Source organism: Bos taurus, chromosome 14 (genome assembly GCF_002263795.3).
Source record: "Bos taurus isolate L1 Dominette 01449 registration number 42190680 breed Hereford chromosome 14, ARS-UCD2.0, whole genome shotgun sequence".
In the NCBI taxonomy this organism is placed as follows: Eukaryota; Metazoa; Chordata; class Mammalia; order Artiodactyla; family Bovidae; genus Bos; species Bos taurus.
In genome coordinates, this window is record NC_037341.1 from 19,551,538 (window position 1) to 19,568,349 (window position 16,812).

General features: G+C 48.7%; 1 protein-coding gene across 2 annotated transcripts; it reads left to right on the forward strand.

Annotated features, from left to right (window-relative positions):
* Positions 1 to 287: 287 nt before the first annotated feature.
* On the forward strand, positions 288 to 11,680 carry MCM4 (minichromosome maintenance complex component 4). Of its 2 annotated transcripts, none has more exons than XM_025001443.2 (17): positions 288 to 348; positions 517 to 586; positions 709 to 798; positions 900 to 1,063; positions 1,149 to 1,250; positions 2,226 to 2,321; positions 2,404 to 2,499; positions 4,370 to 4,508; positions 5,422 to 5,642; positions 6,013 to 6,133; positions 6,541 to 6,800; positions 7,065 to 7,430; positions 7,850 to 7,977; positions 8,672 to 8,879; positions 9,626 to 9,854; positions 10,274 to 10,407; positions 11,064 to 11,680. In XM_025001443.2, the coding sequence occupies exons 2-17, from the start codon at positions 523 to 525 to the stop codon at positions 11,154 to 11,156; spliced, it is 2,511 nt and encodes an 836-aa protein (XP_024857211.1). In that variant the 5' UTR covers positions 288 to 348; positions 517 to 522; the 3' UTR covers positions 11,157 to 11,680.
* The last annotated feature ends 5,132 nt before the right edge of the window (positions 11,681 to 16,812 follow it).

The following is a 16,812-nucleotide window of genomic DNA, read 5'->3' on the forward strand; positions in this document are numbered from 1 at the left end:
GGTCGTTTGGAATCCCAAGGGACACAGGGACAAAACCCCACCCCTACCCCGCCCCCGCGCCCGCCCCGCCCCGCCTTGGAGGAAGGCCCGGAACGCAGCCTCCACAGATTTCCCGCGAAATCGCGTTCCGGTTGCGGTCAAGACCATTCTAGAGGGGGAGCGCCGAGCCAGTTGTGCGTAGGTGTCCTGCGGGGCGCGGGCTGAGGCCGTCCAGTTCCCCCTATCGCTGCACAGTGGTGCCTTCCGGCGTCGGGGACGCGCGAGGACGCTGTCGCGATTGGTGGGCCGCCGCTGGGGGCGGAGCCAACGGTGCCGCCGGCGGGAAATCTGCGTACTGCTGAAGCCGAGGTGAAACGCGCACTTTAGGTGGGCCCGGGCGGGGCTGGGGGGGTTTGGTTGTGGTCGGCCGCGGGGGCGAGGGGGTGTAAGAATTGAGAGGAGCGAAGACAGGAGCGAGAGAAGAGGGACGGGGGTCTGTAGGGAGCGTTCACGCGAACCCGCGTCCCTGTTGCGCAGCCCGCCATGTCGTCTCCTGCATCTACCCCGAGCCGCCGCGGCTCCCGGCGGGCGGCCCCAGCTCAGCCACGTGAGTGTCTGGTCCCTGCTGTGCCCCATGGGGTCCCCGGGGAGGGCGGGCGGTGCCGGGTCAGCCCCCGTGCAGGCCCGGTGCCGCCCGCGCCGACGCCGCGGTGCCCTCCACCCCCACAGGCCAGGACCCCTTGTCGTCCGGAGAGCCGCAGCCGCTGCCCTCGTCGCCTGGCGCCGAGCCCCGCACCCCGTCCCGCGCGCCGCCCGCAGGTGCGCTGTCGGGGGTGGGACCCGGGGCGGGGGGTGGACGCCCCGCTGGGCTCCTTCCTTCCCCCTCCGCCCCGGCTCACCCGTGTGGATGCGATCCCCAGCGGTCCCCCTGGACCTGGACATGAGCTCGCCCCTGACCTACGGCACCCCCAGCTCGCGGGTGGAGGGCACCCCGAGAAGCGGCGTGCGCGGCACTCCCATGCGGCAGAGACCCGACCTGGGCTCGGCCCGGAAGGGGCTGCAGGTGGATCTGCACTCGGACGGGGTGAGTCCAGGGCCGGTCGGGGCGCGGTGGGGTGCGCGATGCGGGCGATCCCCCGAACCCACTCCCGTCGGCTTTTCCTGTGCAGCCGGCCGCAGAAGATACAGTGGCGAGCGAGCAGTCTTTGGGCCAAAAACTCGTGATTTGGGGAACAGATGTAAACGTGGCGACGTGCAAAGAAAACTTTCAGGTGAGATACCATTTCTCCAGGCTTCGAAAATGTGAGAGCAAGTATGTGTGACCTATGTCCAAGTGCCCCAGTGTTTAGGCACAGATGCTTATGTGGGTCAGAACCATAGATGTAGTTTTTAGGAAGAAAAAATGTGCTTGTTTTCAAATTCTGACACTATTCCTACTATTATTTTTGTGTAGTCGAATTGGCTTACAATCAGCAAAGGGATTCAGTTAAGTGATACATTTTCTTTCTGATTTGATTTCATTTTAGGTAATAAGATATTGAACATAGTTTCTTGTGCTATATAGTAGATCCTTGTTGCTTTTCTATTTTACATAAAGTAGTTTGTGTTTGTTAACCCCATACTGATAATACATCCCTCCCTTCCCCTCTCCCCCTTCTCTTTGGTAACCACGCATTTCTTTTCTGTGTGAGTCTTTGTTTTGTACGTAGACTCATTTGTGTTATCTTTTAGGTTATATAGGTAAGTGATAGTGATACATAGTACTTGATTTTCTCTAATTTACTTCATTAAGTATAATATTGTCTGCACCTATCTGTGTTGCTGCAAGTGGCCGATTTTTTATGGCTGAGTTGTATTCCATTTTATATAAACACATATATGTCACTGTGTGTGCGTTTGCCTGGTTTTTGTTGCCACGCCGGGGCTTTTCGTTGCGGTGAGCAGGAGCTGTGTCTAGTTGCGGTACGTGGCCTTCTCACTACTGTGGCTTCTCTTGTTGCAGAACATGGGCCCTAGGTTGTGTGAGCTTCAGTAGTTGTGGGGCTTAGTTGCCTCGAGGCATGTGGGCTCTTCCCAAGGGTGAATCTCATACTCTCTGCATTGGCAGGTTAATTCTTAACCACTGGAGCACCAGGGAAGTCCCATCACATCTTTTAGCCAATTGTTTATTGATGGGCACTTGAAAAGATACATGAACCCTAGTGCCCATAACTTGAGTAGCTGCTTAATCTATTCTCTACGTTTAGAGATTTCTTCAGCGTTTCATTGATCCTCTGGCTAAAGAAGAAGAAAATGTTGGCATAGACATTACTGAACCTCTGTACATGCAGCGACTCGAAGAGGTAATGAAATGTGCTTACCTAAAAATTCAGGTTAACTGTTGTAAAAACAGTTAGAATATAATTTGTTTGTTCTATTCTGTAGATTAATGTTACTGGAGAGCCGTTTTTAAACGTAAACTGTGAACACATAAAATCATTTGATACAAATCTCTACAGACAGCTCATCTGCTACCCACAGGTAAGAATTTGGCTTTGACCTTGGCAGACTACAGTAAACATCTAGAACACCTGCAGGGTTTCTGGATAGCAGTCTTCTCAGTAACAGAATATGCCTGCAGAGTGCCCGTGTGTGTGGGGCACTACAGGGGATGAGAGGATGGGACAAATTGTGACAGCATAGTAGTGAGGAAGGTGTGTGTGTACACTTACGGCTGATTCTTGTAGTACAGTAGAAACTAATACAATACTGTAAAGTAATTATACTCCAATTAGAAAAAAATAAGTGAACATATAACCATCATATGACACAGCAATTGCATGTCTGGAAATTTATCCCAGAGGAACAAAAGCTTATGTTCACATAAAAACCTGTACACAGATGTTCATAGCTGGAATCAGCCCTGATGTCCTTCAGGTCAGTTGTGGGCAAACAGCTGTGGTATGGCCAGTCTGGAACATGCCTCAGGTAAAACATACTGGGACTTGGATGGATCCCACGGGAGCAAAAGGTTACATACACATCTAAAAGGTAATGTTAATGTACGGTTCCACTTACATAACATTTGAGATGACAGAATTTTAGAGATGGACATATGAGTAGTTGCTTGGGGTTACAGAGAAGGAATAGGGGAGGGGGAGCTTGGTATGGTGACAAAGGGACAACATAGGGATCTTGCTGGCTTTGAAGGACTATTCAGTACCTTAATTATGGTGACAGATTCATGAACCTATGCAGGTGATAGAATTGATAGAACTTGATACACACACATATACATACAAGAGTAAATACACGTAAAACGGGAAAATCTGAATATAGGTGAGTTGTACCAAGTTAATATCTGCTTGTGATATTAGACTATTTGCAAAATGTTATCATTAATGGAAACTGGGCAGACTCAGATCTTTATATTTCTTACACCTGCATGCTGATCTACAATATCCCAATAAAAAAGGCAATGAGACTTTAAAAAAAAAATTTTGTAATAAATAGAATATGCCTCAAAGAGCCTTTTTTCCTTTTTCTCCTTTTTTCTTTGGCCTATGCCTCATGGCATGTAAGATTTGGAGTCCAAATGACTGGACCGCCAGGGAATTTACCCCCAAACTCCTAAACCATGTTCTTTCTTTTTTAAGTTGAACACTTTTTTGTACATATTAACGTTGAAATCAAGATCTGTGTTACTTTTGCTGGCATGTCATAGTTTGATTGGCAGTGTTTCTTAGTATGTGCATAAGGTATTAGTGACTCACAATAGTGCGTTGGGTTTGCTGATGTGAAATATCTTGAATGAAAATGGTCACATGCCTGCCATGTCTTAACAGGATGTGTTAACCATACTACAGTCTTCTCTGGGCTTAAGGCCAGGCTTTATCAACAAAGCATCAGCTGTACTGATCCTATTAATAGCTGTAGGCTTTGGAGGCAAGCAGACTGGTATTAAGTCTTGATTTTGCTGAATTGCTGTGTAACCTTGGCTCAGTTTCTCAGCTTCCAAGCAGCCATTTCCTCATCTACAGAACGGAGAACAGGTGTTAACAAATTTGAGTAAGAATTATGGTTTAACCTACCTTGCTATCATTTTGATATGGAGAAAAAGATATGAAAGTATGGGCTTGTGTTACTAATTAAAAGCCTACAGTCATGCCAGCACGGCCTGAAGAAACTACTGTAGACGCGCCTCTTTAAGTCAAGTGAGAAAGTGCTGATGTGTGAGATTGCAGCATGCTCAAGGGTTTGTGAACTGCACGTGTGTGATTTCTAGGGTAATGCTTCTGGATTATACCATGTTCTTTTGTTTTTATCCCTTGCTAATGTCAGTTGCTTTATTATATTTAATCCTAAGCTAAAAATACAAGCATAGCTTGGCATCCTACGTTTGGTTTTTTAGGAAGTCATCCCAACTTTTGACATGGCAGTCAATGAGATCTTCTTTGACCGCTACCCTGACTCAATCTTAGAGCATCAGATTCAAGTGAGACCATTCAACGCCTTGAAGACTAAGAATATGAGGAACCTGAATCCGGAAGGTACTGTCTTTCCCCCAGTTTTATTGAGATACTGTTGACATATAGAAGGTAATGTTTTTAACAGCAGGAAAATACCTTGCGTGAGAGTCACTTCACCAGGGAACCTTAAAGGAGTTGCTAACAGTGACGGCGGTGGACTGTGAGTTGACAGAAACCAGGAGCAGAAACCAGGCTGTGTTGTGCCGTATGCTTGGAGTCCACCATACCTTTTTTTATTAGTGACAAATGAAATTACATAAAAGATACAACTTTTGACAGTTTTCTATCCTAAGGTAAACTTATCCAATGATAATAGTTTTACTTACTTTACGAAGTATGCACTTTCTCAGAATCAGTATAGAAAACAGATCTATAAAATATGGTCCCTTCCCTGATACATAGGAGAAAGTCTGGTTTGGGAAGAAGGAGAAGAGGCAGAAGAACAGTGTAGGGGTCTCAGTCCAGGAGACGGCGCACTCTGGGCCCTGATCGGAAGGTTTAGAAAGCAGACCTGAAGCTTCTGTTCTTTATTTGGGGAAATGCTATATCAGGGCCCCAGTTATTAGTGGGACAGGTGAACCCCGCATGTATAGTGGGTGGTGGGTGTGGCTATAAAGAATATTATCACAAGCACATGGGCTGTTGCAGCTGCTTCATAAGTCCGGTCGTCCCCAGGCAGCCTTGGGCCAGCTGAGCTTAGTGCAGATCAGTGGACTTGAGGGATTGAGAGGAATCTGGCTGGACACAGGAGGGGCATCGCAGGCCAGAGCTGAGGGTGCCCAGTGAGGTGTCGGTGCTCTGGCCACAGCGTCTCCTATGACTCCAGCACCCCCATGCGGCCTGCGGTGAGGTCCTCCAGGGCTGGACAGCAGACCCAGACCCTTGGGGAGGCCCACACCCAGCTGGGACGAGCCACCTTCTCTCCGCCTTACAGACATCGATCAGCTCATCGCCATCAGTGGCATGGTGATCAGGACATCCCAGCTGATTCCAGAGATGCAGGAGGCCTTCTTCCAGTGCCAAGTATGTGCCCACACGGCCCGCGTGGAAATAGACCGTGGCCGCATTGCCGAGCCCTGCGTGTGCGAGCGCTGCCATACCAGCCACAGCATGGCCCTCATCCACAACCGCTCTGTGTTTTCCGACAAGCAGATGGTGCGTGCCCCCTCCACGTGCCCTGTCCTTGTTCTGCCCTTGCCGGGCCCTCTGAAGCCCAGTGTAACCTGCCCACTCATGTAACCCTAAAACCGCGCTTCCTGACTGGGTTGACCTGGAAGGGAGTACCGTCCAGAATGAATTGGAAAAGCAGGCAGAGGGTGATGCAGGCTCACCCACCGCCACCCTGATGTGGCCACCCCACATAGGGGAGCATTACTCAACAATGCTCTCGTAATGGAGGTGAGACTGAGTTGCTGGAGACTAGTGTGTTGTGGTGAGCATAGCCATCTTCCAGAACAACGTCCCTGGGCCAGTGGAGGTGCCAGGTATCTGGATGTCCTGAGATGTCCATTCCCCATCCTTCCAGATCAAGCTCCAGGAGTCCCCCGAAGACATGCCCGCGGGGCAGACGCCGCACACGGTCGTCCTCTTTGCTCACAATGACCTCGTGGACAAGGTCCAGCCTGGGGACAGAGTGCACGTCACAGGTGAGGGGCTCCACCGTAAGGCTTCTGACCTGGTCGGGGGCGCATGACCTGGGGCTGCTGTTTTCAGTGCCTGCCTCTGACCTCCAATGTGGTGCCTTCCCAGACAGCAGTTTGTCTTCCTGCTATTGTCCGAAATAACTAGTGAGCGACTTTAAATATATTAGCCTTTTGGATTTCCTTTCTTTTTAGGCTTTTGGAACAGGATTTTAGAATTTTTAGTCAAATTATTAATAAGTGTACATTCACTTAAAGAGAAATGAGGATTCTGTCTCACACTGAACACAGCAGCAAGCAGGCGCCGTGCGGAGGTGGGGGTCCCCAGTCAGCCTTTCGGCTGTGCTCAGAGCCCCGCTCCCCGCGCTCTGGGCTGAGAGCAGGCGGGTGAGAGGTGTCCTTTGTACCCTCAGGCATCTATCGAGCCGTACCCATTCGCATCAACCCCAGAGTGAGCAATGTGAAGTCTGTCTACAAAACCCACATTGATGTCATTCACTACCGGAAGACCGACTCAAAGCGTCTGCATGGCCTTGACGAAGAAGCAGAGCAGAAACTTTTCTCTGAGAAACGTGTGGAGTTGCTCAAGGAGCTTTCCAGGAAGCCAGACATCTATGAGAGGCTTGCATCTGCCCTGGCACCAAGCATCTATGAGCATGAAGATATAAAGAAGGTAACTGACCTGGAAAGGCTTCTTGCTTATGGCCAGGCCTGAAAGCTCAAGGTCAGATGGTGTGAACACCGGAAAGGCTGAGCCTAGGGTGGAACAGAGGCCTCACCCTCATCTCCACCCACGGCTCACCCATTTCCAGGCAGGCCCCGAGTAGCTTCTGACATGCTTCTCGTTCTCTGATCTCTTCACCATCCATGCTCAGCCCCCTGCCTCTCCACCGCCCACCTCAGGTGAGTGCTGAGACCTGTCTGTCCGTCTGTCCAGGGAATCTTGCTTCAGCTCTTCGGCGGGACTAGAAAGGATTTCAGCCACACGGGGAGGGGCAAGTTCCGCGCGGAGATCAACATCCTGCTGTGCGGGGACCCAGGGACCAGCAAGTCCCAGCTGCTGCAGTACGTGCACAACCTGGTCCCACGGGGCCAGTACACGTCCGGGAAGGGCTCCAGCGCCGTGGGCCTCACTGCCTACGTCATGAAGGACCCTGAGACACGGCAGCTGGTGCTGCAGACCGGCGCCCTGGTGCTGAGCGACAACGGCGTCTGCTGCATCGACGAGTTCGACAAGATGAATGAAAGCACACGCTCCGTACTACACGAGGTCATGGAGCAGCAGACACTGTCCATCGCCAAGGTCAGCCACCCACCCGCTCTGAGGTCTGCGTGGAGGTGGGGGGTGGGGCCTGAACCACAGCCTCTGGACTTGCAGCTCCGGGGGCTGGCCAACACTCTGCTGTCAGGTCCCAGCCCATCTGAGTGGACTCTATGGGACCTGTGTGCTCTGTGCAGTACTAACCTCTAACGCCTGGCGCTCAGAACTTGAGTTTGTCCTAAGTCTCACGCCAGGGGTTTGGTTTTTGAGAAGGATGTAGCCACGGCAAATGTTACCCACCTCCATCCTTGGCGTGAAACCCAGTTTAGGCTTCCCCGGTGGATGCTGCAGGTACCAGGCTTGTGGTGCCAGGGGTCCCTGGCAAAGGCCACCCAAGGCAGGGGCTCTCAGCTCCTGCCGGCCTCACTGTGAGGCTGCTAAGTGCGCTGTCCCTCCGGCAGGCTGGGATCATCTGTCAGCTCAACGCCCGCACCTCCATCCTGGCAGCAGCAAACCCGATCGAGTCTCAGTGGAATCCAAAAAAAACCACCATTGAAAACATCCAGCTGCCCCACACGCTCTTATCAAGGTATGATAGCACATGTTCATCAAACAGATGGTTTTATTTTACTTATCTGTGGAAGGTTCAGGGTGAGGGTGAGAAGGAAATAACCAGGATTAACACAGCCAATCGTCATCTCTTCATGGCGGTGTGGTCAGCATGTCTGCTCAGTCATGGGTCCTGAAGTGAGGACCACGCGTTTGCTCACCTTGATGCATGCTCGTTTCTTGGAGCAGTTGGGGCCTGTGTGCTCCATTCTGTCAGAAGCCCACCTCTTGCTGCACTCAGTCCTATAGCCGCTGTAGACAATCAGCAAAGTGCAGAGAGCAGCTTCCTGCAGTAGACAAGGGTCTGAGAGTGGCATTTGTGGGAGGGGAGACGTGACGCAGGCTTCCCCTCAAGGATGGATATTTCATAAATGGGTTTTAGAATTTGGTTCCTTCACTTCTTACACAAATAGTTGCTTTTCCCCAGCACAGCTAAATGTGTTTCACTCACCTCCTCCAGTCTTCAGAATCACAGCAGTGTTTCCCTCGGGGGCCTCCTGCTTCTGACTTACCTTCAGCGCCCAACACTTGTTCCCAGGCAGACTGAGGGCCAGGGCAGGAGACCCGGGGGTCTGGGCTCCTCAGGCCACCTGGGCCGGGCACGCCTGCGCCCTCACACAGAGGCCTCAGGTGCTTGGGTGTTCTGACTGGGAACCGTCACCATGTTTCCTCAGGTTTGACTTGATCTTCCTCATGCTGGACCCCCAGGATGAGGCGTACGACCGGCGCTTGGCTCACCACCTGGTGTCCCTGTACTACCAGAGCGAGGAGGAGGCACAGGAGGAGGGCATGGACATGGCGGTGCTCAGGGACTACATCGCCTACGCACACAGCACCGTGATGCCGAGGCTCAGCCAGGACGCCAGCCAGGCCCTCATCGAGGTACCTGCGGCCCAAAGTGCTGCTGGGCCCTGCTCAGCTCTGAAACGGTCTTTATTCGAGAACAACACTGTCTTCTACAACTGTTTTCCTTCCTGTGTTGCAAAATTGACTTTTCCAAGTGTGGAAGAGGAAAAAGGATTGATTTCTACAAGTTGTGCGCTCTTTTTATATTTAAGTTCTTGTAAGCACGGTGTATTTAAGACCAGGATGCCTGAGTTGAAATATCGGTGAGGCTGCTAATACTTAGTGACTTTGTAGTTCTGGTCTCTGAGCTGCGTTTGCTCATTTCTAAAGAACTGGAAGTATTTTACGTTCACTTCTCAGTACCTTTTAAGTGGGCAGCAGTGCCTGGTGACACACGCATGGACGTTGTGACACTACGAAGGTTCCTGGTGCTTCGGTGGGTTTTTCATCCTGACAGTCCTGAAGATGCTCAAGTGACTGTTACAAGTGATTCGTAGTTTTCCCTCTGGGTCATCATCTTGAGAGAATTAGGTCATCCACACGCCACAGTTTACCTTTTGTGTGCTCTGTGTCAGCGCCCCTTGGCCTGCTGCTATTTGATCCTCCCAGGGTGTGAACAGGCCAAGTCCTCCGCTCCCTCCCCAGCACCGCGATCCCCCCACAGGTGCCACCCCTCCCCCGGATGAGGGTGGAGGCCTAAGGCTAGACCAGCTCTTGCTCCCCTCAGGACTAACCTCCTTGCAGTCACCATGTGAAGAGTTAGCCTGTCTCCTGTCTTGCAGGCCTACGTGGACATGAGGAAGGTTGGCAGCAGCCGAGGGATGGTGTCTGCATATCCCCGGCAGCTGGAGTCGCTGATCCGCTTGGCAGAAGCCCACGCGAAAGTGCGGTTTTCAAACAAGGTGGAGGCCATCGACGTGGAGGAGGCCAAGCGCCTGCACCGGGAGGCGCTGAAGCAGTCGGCCACCGACCCGCGGACGGGCATCGTGGACATCTCCATCCTCACCACAGGTCAGCCTCCCCCGACGTGGGTGCTGCCCTGTCTCGGGTCAGAGCCCCCATGACCACGCGATGGGCTGGACGGAGACAGACGCTGGCGCACTCCGCCTAGCTCTGTCCCACCCAGCTGTCCAGGCACGGAGTGATTCAGGCCCCCGCGAGGGGGGCTCTGCTCCTGTGTGGACTGCTGGGCTGTGTCTCAGTGGCAAGTAGCGGCTCTGAGCTTTTATAAAATTGGGGACAGGATTCAGACCTCACTCTGACTTTGTGTGTTCTGGCATTCAGCCACCATCCCCTTACCTTGTCTGGTGACAAGACTAAAGATTATTTTAGACTAAAGTTGATTTATGGCTGAAGAAATACTTCTAGAGATTTGAAAGGTGTTCCCTTCTTTATGGGAGAAACATCTTCATTGCTTTCTCTTAACTCAGGAATGAGTGCCACCTCTCGGAAGCGGAAAGAAGAGTTAGCGGAAGCATTGAGAAAGCTTATTTTATCGAAGGGCAAGACGCCAGCCCTGAAATACCAGCAGCTCTTTGAAGATATTCGGGGACAGTCTGACATAGTAAGTGTTTACACGGACATTTTGTTTGTTTAATAGTTTTCTTTTCCCTTGATGCTGCTTTAAAGTTTTTTTCCCTAGCTTTCCCCCTTCATTTACTGCTTGAGTAATAAATGTAGATACAGATAAAGAAGAGAAGTAAGGTCCCCATCCACCATCTGGGAGTGATCACAGTGAGAATTTTTTCAGTCTTCTGTGTGGGTGTCGATGAGTGGTTTTGAGCGGAGTCAGTGGTTTCTTTTTTAATCAGTGACAGTCTTAGCTCTCTCTGTGACACTGAAGCCACTACGACATGTTTGCTCTGTCTCATGCCTTCCCCATCATGTACTTGACTGTTGGTGGGCATTTAGAGTGTTTGCAATTTTTGGCTGTTATTAGGAAAGCCAGGTTCATGACAGGGGCTCTGCTGGTTGGGACCAGCCCTTGCCTGCTTTCCTGACACCCCTTTCTTGGCCCCACATGACCGCTGAGTGGTGCACACAGACCAGGGGCCCCAGGCCTGTGGTGCTTAGCATCGGGCCCTTTGGGGGAAGAGTTGGAGCATGAAATGTGTGTCCAGCCACCCAGAAGGCAGGAGACTCCAGTGGTTTCTGAACTTGGGCTCCTTGTGTGTCTGGGGAGGGCAGCTCCAAGTGTAAACTCTTTACTCTTACCCGAAGGCAATCACCAAGGACATGTTTGAAGAAGCGCTGCGCGCCCTGGCGGATGACGACTTCTTGACAGTAACTGGGAAGACTGTGCGTCTGCTCTGAAGGCCCAGGAGCAGCATGGTCCTGGCCCTACCACCAGCAGGAGGAAGGGCTTCAAGGTCATTGCTTGGCACCATGAGAATTTGCTCACGTGGCTTCAGTTTTCCTGGGAAGCCTGGGTATTCATCTGTTGATGCTGAGTGAAGTATCCTGGGCTGTCTGTGAGTGTGTGGCAGATACTGTTCCTGGAGCACCAGGGCTGAGTAGCGTGTCCCTACAGACAGCAGGACACGCTCTTCTCTGCAGACTGCAGTCTCGGTCCTGGTCTGTGCTGGACTCTGTCAGGTACTGGAGACACGCAGGTGTTCCCATCCCTCCCTGTGAGGAGGCGATGGGCCCCACTGAGTCCTCCAGGCTTGTTTTCTTGCCTACAAGAGGCTGGTAACAATGGGGTTCCATGTTAACTTGTATTGCTTTGCTCTAATGTGTAAAGCTTCTTCCTCAATAAGTGATAGAATAAGTAATACTTGGTTATCTGGCATTTTTCACTAAGAAAAAAGCTTTAATAAACACTGCTTTTATGGAAATTCATGATGCTAATTACTTTCTATAAGTCACTAATAAGTTTCATCATATTTAAAAATTATTTCGGTTTTAGCAGTCATTCTCATAAAACCACTATTGGCTGCAATCTCAGGCAGAAATACGACTGTAACAAGTAATCCCTGAAACGTGTCACTCTGTGAGTTTGGCCTTTTTATAACTTAGAGTCACTATTCATTGGGAAAGTGTCCGGACCAAATTGAGTGCTTAAACAGCATTACATTGGGAGTGAGGGGTGGAATTTGAGGTCACCCGAGCAGTGTCACCTTTGACTTCCCCTGAAGTAACACATTAATGATGTTTTTCTGAACTCTAATTCAGTAACAACATAGAACTGAAGGCTGCAGATGAAGTTCGATTTTAAGGGAATTTGAGTCGAATGAACCCAATGAGGGTTCTGTTGTGCAGGATCCAAGTTTATTAGGGCACGTTTCTGGTCCCTTTTGGTCTGGGGGGGGGTCCCCAAGAGCCGGGGCAGAGCCGGGACAGAAAGGTCTGCAGGCAGTGAGACGGAGGAGGAAGAGTGCGTCTCCCTGGAGAGCTCTGCCAGACCCAGTTCCAAGAGCTGGAGCTGGAGGGTGAGCGTGCGGACTCACCCCCAAGTGCTGGGGCAGGAAGGATGGCACCTTCCCAGCTGTGGAATGTGGTTTGTTGAGCATAGGTATGGGCGGCCCAGGCCAGGGTCCTGGTTCCTCTTCTTCCTGACCCATGCACCGGGCTGGCACGTGGTCCCTGCCCAAGTGTCCCTGCAAACGAAGAATTTTTCTTGTTAGGACGGTACAATTCAGCTTAATTCCTACAAGTACATGTTTCAAATGCTATAAAATAATGTAATTGAATTTGAATTTTTCCCTCTAATTTTCACCCAGACTTACTAGTTGGAGCATCCTTACTGGATTTAGACACAGACACAGATACTCCTAGCATCTGTTATAAATATAACCACCTCCACCCAAGGAATCAAAGATCAGCAAGACTGAAGATGCTCAAAATGTAACTCTCTTAGAATGAAGTTAGGAAATGTTTAGTTTAAGAAAGTGCTGTTACTTATTAAGTCTGAGGTAATTTCTTAAATAACTCTGCAACTCAACTTTTAAAACTTTGAAGTTTCAGACTTAAAAAAAGTTGTTGCTGCTGCTGCAACAGTCGTGTCCGACTCTATGTGACCCCATAGACGGCAGCCCACCAGACTCCCCCATCCCTAGGATTCTCCAGGCAAGAACACTGGAGTGGGTTGCCATTTCCTTCTCCAATACATGAAAGTGGAAAGTGAGAGTGAAGTCGCTCAGTCGTGTCTGACTCTTAGCGACCCCATGGACTGCAGCCTACCAGGCTCCTCCATCCATGGGATTTTCCAGGCAAGAGTACTGGAGTGGGGTGCCATTGCCTTCTCCCAAAAAAGTTGTTAGATTAGTATAATTCTCATTGACCCTTCACTCAAATTCCTTTGTTAGGCTTTCTCAAATCTGCTTTTAACATTCTCTATAAAATTTTAATTATTTAAGACACTTAGACAGGATGCCCCTTTACGTATAAGTATGTCCTTAATACCATTTATGTCCTAAATCCAGTAGCTTTCATATAAAACCACAGAATTACTCATAAAAATTCAGGGACTTTCCTGGTGGTCCAGCGGTTAATGAGTGCTTCCCCTGCAGGGGGCATGGGTTCAGTCCCTAGTTGGGGAGTTAAGATCTCACTGCCATGCAGTAGCACCGCCAAAATTAATTTTTTTTTTTAAGTTATTCATTACCTAATCTACAGACATTCATAATTCATCAAATGTCTTCAATAATGCTCATAGTAAAACTAAGAAATTCATGTTTCTGCTTTAGGATCACAAGTTGCATTTAGTTTTCATGTCTCTCCTCTTCAGTCTTGAGCATTCCTCAGTCTTTTCTCATCTTTTTGTGACTGACATTTTTAAGGAGTGCAGGCCACTGCTTTTGGAGATGTCTCTCAACTTGTGTCTGTCTGACATCTTTGTGGTTGGATTCTGGGTACTCTTTGGCAGCAGCAGCACAGGTGAGGCTGTGTCCTCAGCGCATCACACCAGGGGGTCATGAACCTGACCTTTACTGCTGAGGTTGAACTTTATCACCTGAGTAAGGTGGTGTTCTCCTCGCTTCTTCATTGTAAATTGTTTGGGTTTTTTTTCTTTTTAAATTAGAAGTATCTTTTGAGAAGACAATCTGGGGTGATGTAATATTCTGTTTCTTGTCAGATTTTGAGAGTATGTTTGAACCCCAAAGATTTTATTGATCTGGATAACTACAGTGGTGTGGTGACTTAACCTAGAGCTAGACATCCTGAAGTGTGAAGTCAAGTGGGTCTTAGGAAGCATTACTGTGAACAAAGTTAGTGGAGGTGATGGAATTCCAACTGAGCTATTTCAAATCCTAAAAGACGATGCTGTGAAAGTGCTGCACTCAATATGCCAGCAAATTTGGAAAACTCAGCAGTGGCCACGGGACTGGAAAAGGTCAGTTTTCATTCCAATCCCAAAGAAAGGCAATGCCAAAGAATGTTCAAACTACTGCACAATTGCATACATCTCACACACTAGTAAAGTAATGCTCAAAATTCTCCAAGCCAGGCTTTGACAGTCTATGAACCAAGAACTTTCAGATATTCAAGCTGGATAGAAAAGACAGAGGAACCAGAGATCAAATTGCCAACATCTGATCACAGAAAAAGGAAAGGAATTTCAGAAAAACATCTGCTTCATTGACTACACTAAAGCCTTTGACTGTGGATCACAACAAACTGGAAAATTCTTAAAAAGATGGAAATACCACATCCCCTTACCTATCTTCTGAGAAATCTGTGTGCAGTTCAAGAAGCAACAGAACCTTACATGGAACAACTGACTGGTTCAGAATTGGGAAAGGAGTTCATTAAGGCTGTATATTTGTCACCCTGCTTATTTAAACTTATATGCAGAGTACATAATGCGATAAGGAGGGCTGAATGAATCACAAGCTGGAATCAAGATTTCCAGGACAAATAACCTCAGATATGCAGGTGATACCACTTTAATGGCAGAAAGTGAAGAGGAACTAAAAAGCCTCTTGATGAGGATGAAAGAGGACAGGGAAAGCTGGCTTGAAACTCAACTTTAAAAAACTAAGATCATGGCCTCTGGTCCCATCACTTCATGGCAAACAGATGGGGGAAAAGTGGAAACAATGACAGATTTTATTTTCTTGGGCTCCAAAACCACTTCTGACAGTATGGTGACTACAGCCATGAAATTAACAGACGCTTGCTTCCTGGAAGAAAAGCTATGACAAACCTAGACAATGTATTAAAAGAGACATCACTTTGCTGACAAAAGTCTATGTAGTCAAAGCTATGGTTTTTCCAGTGATCATGTATGGATGTAAGAGCTGGACCATAAAGAAGTCTGAGCACCAAAGAATTGATGCATTCGAACTGTGGTGCTAGAGAAGATTCTTGAGAGTCCCTAGGACTAAGGAGATCAAACTAGTCAATCTGAAAGGAAATCAGTCCTGAATATTCATTGGAAGGACTGATGCTGAAGCTCCAGTACTTTGGCCACCTGATGCAAAGAGCCAACTCACTGGAAAAGTCCCTGATACTGGGAAAGATTGAGGGCAGGAAGGAGATGGGGGTAACAGGATGAGATGATTAGATAGCATCACTGACTCAATGGACATGAATTTGTCCTGTGGAGGACAGAGGAGCCTGGCGTGCATTGATGGGGTAGCAAAGAATTGGACAGGACTTAGCGACTGATAACAACAACCCTTAAATATCAGCACTGATCATTTTAAAACAAATCACATTACTGCAATCTGGCAATGCCACACGATTTCACACTACATATCCTGTTCTTAAAAACCTTTCCAAGTTTGCCTATTCTAATTAAAACAGAAACTCCTTGTCATTCGTAAGTAAAACACTGCAGGATCTGGCTCTAGCTGTCTCTGGGACTTCAGGGACACAACACTAAAACAACACTTTCAGTCACACTGGATTTCCTCTGGTGGCCAAATAAGCCCATTACTAAGGCCAGTGACAGATACCAGGGCTTCCCTCTCAGAGGCCCATTCCCCAGGCCCCAGGCCCTCCTCTTTCAGCCCCCAGCCTCTGCCTGGGCTCTCTCCAGGCTTCACAGGACCTCTGCCCCATGGTCTGAGCTGCAACCCTCCTCTGAAAGGGCCCTTCCCTCACTGCCCGCCCTAAAGAACGGGGCCAACTCTGTTGCTCTTCTTCTGTTGCCCCGTTTGCTTTTCAGTACTTATCATGATGGGAAAGTGTCTCATGTATGTATTGTTTAAGTCTGCTATTTGTCTACTTCCATTAGCACATAAGCTCCATGAAGGCAGGGACTTTTTCCAAGGCAACTATAAATTTTCCAGATTAAAAGAGCAATTTATAAAACCTCATGGGCCTCATGATCATTGCAGCATTATTCACAACAGCCAACACATGGAAACGACCTGTGTCCATTGGTGGATGAGTGGATAAACAAGATGTGAAATTCTATATAAATATATATATGTAATTATACATACACGTATGTACATATACACACAATGGAATATCATTCATCCATAAAAAAAAGAAGGAAATCCTGCCCTTTGTGACAACATGGATGGACTAGAGGGCATTATGCCAAGGGAAATAAGTCAGAGAAAGACAAAAATACTGTACAATCTCTTTTACGTGGAGTCTAAAACAAAACAACGTAAAACCTCAGAGGTGTTTATTCTTTGGATTCTTTTCTCTCACTGCTCTCTGTCTACTTTTGTAAATGGAAAGTTGGATTTAAGATCTGCTTCTATGTTTTTCAAGCTTCCCTGGTGGCTCAGAGGGTAAAGAATGTGCCCATGATGTGGGAGACCTGGGTTCGATCTCTGGGTAGGGAAGATCTGGAGAAGAGAATGGCAACCCACTCCAGTATGTTTGCCTGGAGAAATCCATGGACAGAGAAGCCTAGAAGGCTACTGTCCAGGTGGTTGCAAAGAGTTGGACACAACTGAGCAAATAACACTTCCACTGTTTTCTGTTTCCCAAGGCTTTATCAGGCTCTGCCGAGACCAAGCAATGAATTCCATGTTTTATTTCACAAACACACACCACTCGGCCC

What these genes read in the sequence shown, in the direction of transcription:
- MCM4 (XM_025001443.2), top strand. Translation starts at nt 523, where the DNA reads ATGTCGTCTCCTGCATCTACCCCGAGCCGCCGCGGCTCCCGGCGGGCG. An exon ending in CGTGCAAAGAAAACTTTCAG is followed by an intron (nt 1,251 to 2,225) that starts GTGAGATACCAT and finishes CTCTACGTTTAG; the next exon opens with AGATTTCTTCAGCGTTTCAT. An exon ending in AGCTCATCTGCTACCCACAG is followed by an intron (nt 2,500 to 4,369) that starts GTAAGAATTTGG and finishes TTGGTTTTTTAG; the next exon opens with GAAGTCATCCCAACTTTTGA.